The sequence below is a fragment of the Apis dorsata genome, unplaced genomic scaffold (assembly GCF_000469605.1).
Source record: "Apis dorsata unplaced genomic scaffold, Apis dorsata 1.3 scaffold_44, whole genome shotgun sequence".
Taxonomy (NCBI): domain Eukaryota; kingdom Metazoa; phylum Arthropoda; class Insecta; order Hymenoptera; family Apidae; genus Apis; species Apis dorsata.
In genome coordinates, this window is record NW_006263346.1 from 1,629,273 (window position 1) to 1,637,474 (window position 8,202).

The window sequence follows — 8,202 nt, forward strand, 5'->3', positions numbered from 1 at the left end:
AGGGCGAAGATTCGGTATCGATATCGGGGAATTATGGATGGGAACACGTTGGTCAGGTGGCGCGAGAATTTTCATGAAAACGAATTGCCGTTGGCCGTATCACATAACGGATATGCGGCGGGTTAACCATCGGAACAACAACCTGTTCGATGACTGTTCCGTTTGATGATTGCAACAAGTGAGGCCCACACCGCCGTCCTCTTCCCCAACCTGTTCCCAAACCATTTTACCACCGACAGCCACTCCCCGTTTCGAATTCAACAAGTGGCCAAATCATTCTACGCGAGACTACGTAGCGTCGAAAAACTGGAATTTTCCGAGCGGCGCGGACAGTCATTGACCATTTAACGCCCCGTGTCCCGTGATATTTCTCTTTATCGAGAGATTTTGTCATCCGCCACCCGAAATTCCTCTCTTTCTCTTTCATTTTCGTTTGGTTGTCGCGCCGATATTGATGCTCAATGATGATGCGCCCGTAACTGTATCGGATTAATGATCTGATTGGAAAATGGAATTCCATCCTTTTCCCCCTCCCCGAAAGCTTCTCACGCTTTTTGCGCTTTTGATATATAAATAAATGTTTGTATCGAGTTTCAATCGAGTGTATAATACTGTCGGCAGAATTTCATTTTCTGGGAGGATAAAAATTATCGAAGGACCCGTTTCCGATTCGAACGATTTTAATTTTATTCAAACCGACAACAGTAGGAATAGGAATAAAATTTTCAATTTGAACGTGAAATAAAAAAATGTTACATCTATTTTAATATCAAATAATAGCAAAGTTGCAACGAAAGTTATTTATCTCTAAATGAAATCGATTCGAAAAAAGGTTTTTACACGCGATCGGATTATATATGTACATAGCTTCTCTTGATATCCCCACTCCACCACTTACGATTCAATTCGATCGACATCACCGCGGATTACGTATATAACAAGTATACAAGGAAACTCACGCATGTGTACACGTAACGTAATCATTACTGTCATCGGAAAGCCCGATCCTTTTCTCTCAGTAATTTCAACCGGTAGAGCGGCGTCGGTATATACGGGGCGGTTGAAGAACCCGTAGACACAGACCTCGTGCTACCTGGTGGAATGGGTCTCATTAAGAACGCCTTCATGGCCCTTCATCCTTGGCTCTTCAGGCCTCGCCTCGCCTCCTCTTCTCTCCTCTCCTCTCCTCTCCTCTCCTCTCCTCTCCTCTCCCTCTCAGCCCACGGAGTCGCTCCGTCTTTTATACCTGGATGCCCTCTCCTCTCGTTTCTGAGCCTCGGTTTCTGTGTTTGCGTGCGCCTTATGCGGTCGAAGGCCATTTGATGGTGGTTGCTTGTCATCTTCGACTTTAACCTCGTTACGATTTTACAGTCGTTTCTGGAACGAACGAACGAACGTATATACCGCTCGGTTTTCCTTTAAATTCGGATTTGTTAAGATTTATTTCGAATTTATTCCGCGGTTTCGCCAACCTGAGGTCCGTCGATGTACTCGTCGACCTCTCTTTCTCTCTCTCTGTTTCTTTTTTCTCTATTTCTCTTCCACGATTTCCGGCGTAACGAGATTTCTTCGACGTTGCCTGTACACCCTTTAACGAGTTTTTTTTCCCCCTCTCTCAGGTGTATTTCGTAAATAGAGTTCCATCGTTGCGGCAAGACTGTTATCGTATCGTCTGTTCGAATTGTGCGACTCGATAGAAATCTTGCTTGTTAACTCGCCCGGTCTTCTTATTCTCTTCTAGGGGGGACAAGAACAGCGTTTTTTTCAATGCTTGAACCTGGATGTCGATGTTACTTCTGAAGTGTATCGCCTCGAATGCCATGGAATCTATGATTAATCATACGAAATCTTGCGTTGTAAACGCAGAATAATCTTTGTAACGTAGGATTCATTAACGGTGATATTTTCCATGGTAAACGCATCCTTTGAAAATATTTTCTTAAGAAATCTTATTAAATAATGAAAAGTCAAAAAATTCTTTTACTTAAATTTTTTTCTATCGTATCTCGAGTTAATAGAAATAATTATACTTTAATATGCCTTTATTGATCATCGATCGATCAATAACGAAAAATAAGAATCTTTTCTGCAAATCGAAGCGAATCTTAACGCGTGCATGCCACGCGTAACAACCATAACTCCGTTCTAGCCGATCTATTTTTCGTTCTTTGTCGCGGCTGCTTTGTCGTGTATGCTAATCGAATTCTCTTCTCTTATTTTCCCCTTTTTTTCCCCCTCTCCCATCTCTTTTTGTTGCAGGGTGGCGGAGGAAGCGGCGGGGCTGCGGGAGGGCTGAAATTCACGGTGGCTGACACTTGCGAGAGGATCAAAGAGGAATTCAATTTCATCCAGCAACAGAACCACTCGTGAGTCTTTCTCTTTTCTTTTACTCGCCTCTACTCGTCTCTTCTCCCTCCCTCTTTGTTTTTCTTTCTCCTCCTCCTCCTCCTCCTCTCCAGTTTTCTCGTCTATTCATCCCTTCGCGTCTTCGCCGCGTTCGCGTTTCTCCAAGATCCACGATTATTGACGCCGATGCCTCCCCGCCTTTCCTCGCCTTTCCACCATCGCATCCCCTGTTTTCGAGGTCGCTTCGAGGAACCACCATCCATCCCTCGCTTCACGCTGTTGCACACCGTCTCTCTCTCTCTCTCTCTCTCTCTCTGTCTCTCGTCCGCTCTTCAATAACGCGTCCAACGCTTCCCACTCGATCGCGGCTCGCCTTCATTAGAGAATGGACGAATTATTTTTTTGTCAGCCGCATCCCTCCAAAAAAAAAAAATAATTCAATAATAAAAGATTTTTCTCGAGTACATATATATATATAGATGAGACGTGTCCACTAACGAGTCTCGAATTCTCTTACACGTAACGTAACAAGTATCGGGGGAAATATCCTCGAGCGGAAATTCCAACTTTCCCTTCACCCTCCCCCTCCAGCTTGGGAAAATCGCGGAATCGTTTGCGCGGCAAAGAATATCGGCGTGATGCGAACGATTTATGGTATAATTGATTATCGAGACACGGTAATTAATCGACGTTCCGCCAAGTAGTATCCAGATGCAGGCTGTGCCTATAACCGTTAACGTTATTGGAACACCGCTCACTTTCGTGCCGGAGGGGGAGGAGGGCGGCGGCGGCAGCGGCGGCGGCGCGGCGTGTAATGGGACCGTGTGTACAAATGTCTGCGTTTACGTATCATTAATTATCTAGCGTGGTGGCGCACTTGCGATACCGTTGAAACCGTCGGATGGACGGTTAAATTTGCGTTTCGTTGTTAACGCTCGGCTACTACGTGCCCGCGTACAAACCGCGGCTCGCCAACTCGCGAGTTTCCGCTCGAAACCGTTTTCGGTGGGACTGTTCCAGTTTCGACCAATTTCCCTCCGTCGTAATTCGCGTCTACGTTGGATCGGGGGAGGAACAGTTTCGTTAAAGAGATTTCTTAACAAATTATTGATTATTTTTTCTTTCCTTCTCTTTTTATGCATGCGTTCTTCTTCGAAGCAAAATGTGGAGGAACGATTTCTTACGGGGATCTTTATTATTCGTTCTTGATTTTAAGGAGGAAATTTGCACGGCGTTTTCTGAATAAATATTGAATTCTTCTTTTTTTTTTTTTTTTTTTTAATTGGTTAGTTCACTTCGAGCGATACTTGGAGTTTGTGTAATTCGATCATTTTAAAAATAAGTTAAATTTGCTGGGTTATTAGAAGGGATATAAGTGGTAACGCTTTCAGTTTAATCGCTCGTTGAGTAATCATTAGCAGTTAGAATTATTAACATTATCGTAACGAGGCTTAATTGTTGATACAAAATAAATAACGAGAAGCGTTTAGCTTGTATATGCTCTCTTATCAAAGTGTATGATATTTACAGTTATTGTATAAAATTACTTTTCATTAAACGCATCGTAAATATTAAAAAAAAATATATATATATATATATGCAGATACTGGTAAAAAACTAATCAAAGTTTTGCATTCCATTTAATATTCTTTTACGACATTTTACGATGCGAAAATATTACGACTTTTCCCTTTTTTCTTGAGAAAAAAATAGGATATCGCAAAGTGTGTTTAATTCGAGATAGTTTTCGCTGCAGGGTCGTAAGACGATCTTTCAAAAGTTGCGTTCTCGTATTGTGAATTACTCTGCTCTCATTCTAAATCGATATCAATTTTTTTACAACAGATTTTTAGCGTTTTATGAATTGTATAAATAATACAGGATATATGATTAGATTAAGTAATTAAATTCAATATTTTATTTAACTGATTCAAGATCAATAAATTATTGGATTAGTGCATGTGAAGCTAATTGAAGATATAAATCCATTACTATTTCTTCGTCTCATTGTTATGTTCTAATCGATTTATAAAAGAGATTTCAAACGTGGAAATTATTTTAAATTAATCTATATCTCGTACGCGCCAATGCATATTTATTAACAATAATTCCTTTCAAAATTATAATCTGATTAAACCGAACAATTACATAAAATTTCTTTTCTCTTCCTCGGAGAACAACTTCGAACAATTTCCACGCTTACATACATGAAGATAAATGATCGTGTCAAGTGATTGCAAACCCGAGGTTAAAATAATCCCTCGTTCTCCTCGCCAAATAACGAACGTAGAATAGATCCTATTTGCCAAAAATGTCCTCTCCTTTATTCATAGCCGCGTCTTTTCCTCGCGGATATTTTCAACCGTTGGGTCGGTCACCGCAACCGCTAACGCCGCTATAATCTCATTCCTCCTCCTTACTCCTTCGACTTTTTCGCCGTAGAACTCGATCTTACTTTCTTAGAGACAAGCCATGCGCCTCCTCCTCTTCCTTTCCTCCTCCTCCTCCTCCTTCTCCTTCGCCTCCACGAATTCAAGATGCTGCAAATCCCAAAGGGAAAGGCAACGTCTTGCCCTACGTGTTTGCACGTATCTGCTACGTGTGCGCAGGGGTGTCGTCTTCCAGGTCGAGTGGTGGATGATTCTACGTGTAAAAATACGGGCCAGGAAAGGAAAAATAATAATTCCATATCCGTTATTCGAGAAGATCGAGTTTTCAAAATTTGTCAAATAAACGGGAATTTTTTCGATGGAATAATTTATGGGATAAATAGTTTGTGGAACTATTGTTGGAATATTTGAAAAATCACCATTTGCACCACTTTGTAGTTTCATGTATATATATATGTATACATGTATATGTAGAGTAATCTGCTATTGATAATTCAGATTTGATTTGGATCCAATTGGATCGTTTCAAATTTAATCTTCTCGAAAGTGAAACAATTGTGATGATTTTTCGATTTGCACCGTTTCCTACCACTCGTTCTGAGACTAAGTGTATACTATACTTGTAGACTATTTATACACAGTATGTAGCACGCTTATAAAATATATATAGAATTTATAAAGAGACTCGAGTGCTCACCATTTCCGCTTTAACGCATGCCTGGACTCGTACCGATCGCTCATCATCGCTTTTCACTTTTCACAGACTGAAGATCGAATGCGAGAAGTTGGCCAGCGAGAAGACCGAGATGCAGAGGCATTACGTTATGGTAAGGCACTTTGTAAGTTCGTTTTCACGTCTTTTTAATCTTCTCACAACACGTTTTATATATATATATATATACATTGATTCGTTGAAAAGATCGCTTGCCTCGAATCGTTTTCCGACTGGCCATTTAATTTTCGTTCGAATTGCATTATATAATAATAATAATAATTTCAAGAGAACAACAAACAAAATCGATCGAATCTAGGGGAGAGAGAAGATTCTTTTTCGCGGCGAGGAAAAGATTTTGAATTAGTTGGACGACAACGAAATTTCGCAAATCTCGACAAAAATATTCTTCCACCCTTCGAGCGATGCACGTGCTCCTATTGTGAAATTATCGATAAGGGGCAAGGGTAATCGTAGCCACGGAATCGGGTTTTATAAGCAACGAGGTTACAGGGCCATTATTGAACTCGGTAATCTTTGTCGCGACCCTACTAAGCCGGGAGAAAAACGATCGATATTGTTCCCGCTTCATATTGCCGGCTCTTCGATTCAGTTCCCATCAGCACGGAGGCAATTAGCTCAGCCAACCGTACTAATCGTATCGTGATCGGTAAGGAGCTTAACTTGGACTTACCTATATTAAAGTGTGGCATTAACGGTGGGCCAAAGTATTTTGCCCACCGGAGTCCATTTCATTTCTCGCTTCTTTATCAAATATTTATCGGCAGACGGACCGATCCACGAATTCCTTTGTTATTGCTCTTTCCAGTATGTGCGGAGGAGGTGAGATGTTTTGAAAAAAAAGATATTTTTAAATGAATAAATTTTGAATAGGTGGTAGTGATTGGTATGTAATAGGAATTTTATGGAAATCTTTAAGTTTTGAGTTTAATTTTTAATAGCTAATTTTTATTAATATTTTTCCAACGAATTTTTGAATTTTACGTAGAGAAAAATTCATTTTCTTTCGCTATCGTGCGATTTTATAATATTATTTTAGGATAATTAGTCGATCGTATTTTTTTTTTTTTTTTTTTTCTGTTGAAAGAAAATTATCGCGAATTTTCTTCTCCGCGGTTTAATTCGATCGGTGATTAAGGAAAATTAACGCGAACAAAAAGTGTTCTAAACTAAACCTTTATCTTTTATCGGTGGTCAATGAAACCGATACTTTCGTTCTTACTTTCATTATTTCTCGTTCAACGAATTTTCATCTCGCCAATGTATCTCGGAAAGAAATAAGTCTCGTGAATTTTCGCCGAATCGAATCTATCATTGGGAAAATTAAACGAGGAAATATCTTTCCTCCTTGTTGCTTATTCCTCGAACCGTTTATTCCTTCTCTTGAATGCTAATGAGAGAGAATCCTTTAGAATTGATTAAAAGGTTATTTCGATACCAAGATAGAATACCGGCCAAAATTATAACAATCATTCGCAATTCAATTGTTTTCCTTATAATAGAAAAGAAAAGTAAATAGAAACATCGTCGAATCGAAATACCTTGGAATTGTACATTAAAATATTTATTTCAATTGATATATAAGAATTAACAAAAATTATCTCTTACAATTTTACTTTTGATCTTATCAATAGATATTTTACGACGAATACGTTATTTTTAAAATTTTCTTTCAATTCGCATAATTTTTTACAACTAACAGAAACAGGAGAAAAAGAGAGGAGAAACAAATAAAGAGTGGCAGACTATCTGAAATTTAGAAATAGACATTTTTGCAAGACTTTTCCCTTCCAATCAAATTTACATTTACCGTCTCGCTTCGTTTCTATTTCCGTAATTACCCGATTATACCCGAGTAAAATACCACCCCACACCATACTTCTATTTATCTCGAGCGTTAAGATGGCGTTTCCTTGCGAAAAGGCAATTTTCGCGTGTTTTGATAAGTCCTCGGGAAACTTACACCGGGAGGATAGGCTTGGTTGTTGTTCGAAAGAAAAAGAAATCGGGTCGCCCGCTTTATTCCCGTGTATATAAATTCACCGATATTCGAGAACCGTGCTTTTATTCTTCCCGTTATGCGGTTTCTCTAAACTGTTCTCTCCTTCTCTTTCTCTCTCCCGTTGCAGGGTCAACAACCCTGGCTATACAATCCACGTTTCTGCATTTATCTTCATCCTTCTCCTAAGGGGCAGGGGAAAGAAAAAAAAAAAGAAAAACCCACCGATATTGAGAAATTATTTTAAATCGGCGTACGAAAAACACCTCCCTCCAGCATTATCTCGCGATCGTTGATCGTTTCGCCAACACCTTCTTCCTCTCTCTTCCTCCCTTCTCTTTGCGCTTCTCTTTATTTCTCGAGCAACCCATTTTCACGAAAGAAAGAAAGAAAGAAAGAAAGAAAGAGCGAGAGGGCGGAAGAAAAATGCAAAATGAAAAAGGAGGGGAAGAAAAAAGAGAGAGAGAGGAAGAGAGAGATGAGAGAAACGAGGGGAAAAATGACAGGGGGAGGGAAGAGCGCGCGGCATGTGCAATGATCGATCCGAAAGCGCGGAGNGCGACACGACTTCCATCGCAATCCCTCATCCCCGGCTCGCGAGATCGTACGCCGATGTTAACTGTACGTTTGATCGTAATTGTCGCGAACTGTACCATCTCTGTAAACTGCTACACCGATGTGACACCGTGCAAGCAACCAAGCAGCAAGCTGGGCCGAGTGGTTGGGGGCTTTCG

General features: G+C 40.2%; 1 protein-coding gene across 1 annotated transcript in view; it reads left to right on the forward strand.

Annotated features, from left to right (window-relative positions):
- LOC102670653 (protein groucho-like) overlaps nucleotides 1–8,202 on the forward strand; it is a 51,177-nt gene that overhangs the window by 18,725 nt on the left and 24,250 nt on the right. The window contains exons 3-4 of the mRNA XM_006608840.1: nucleotides 2,260–2,366; nucleotides 5,500–5,563. Of these exons, the coding sequence (XP_006608903.1) occupies nucleotides 2,260–2,366; nucleotides 5,500–5,563 (171 nt within the window). The remainder of the gene's footprint in view (nucleotides 1–2,259; nucleotides 2,367–5,499; nucleotides 5,564–8,202) is intronic.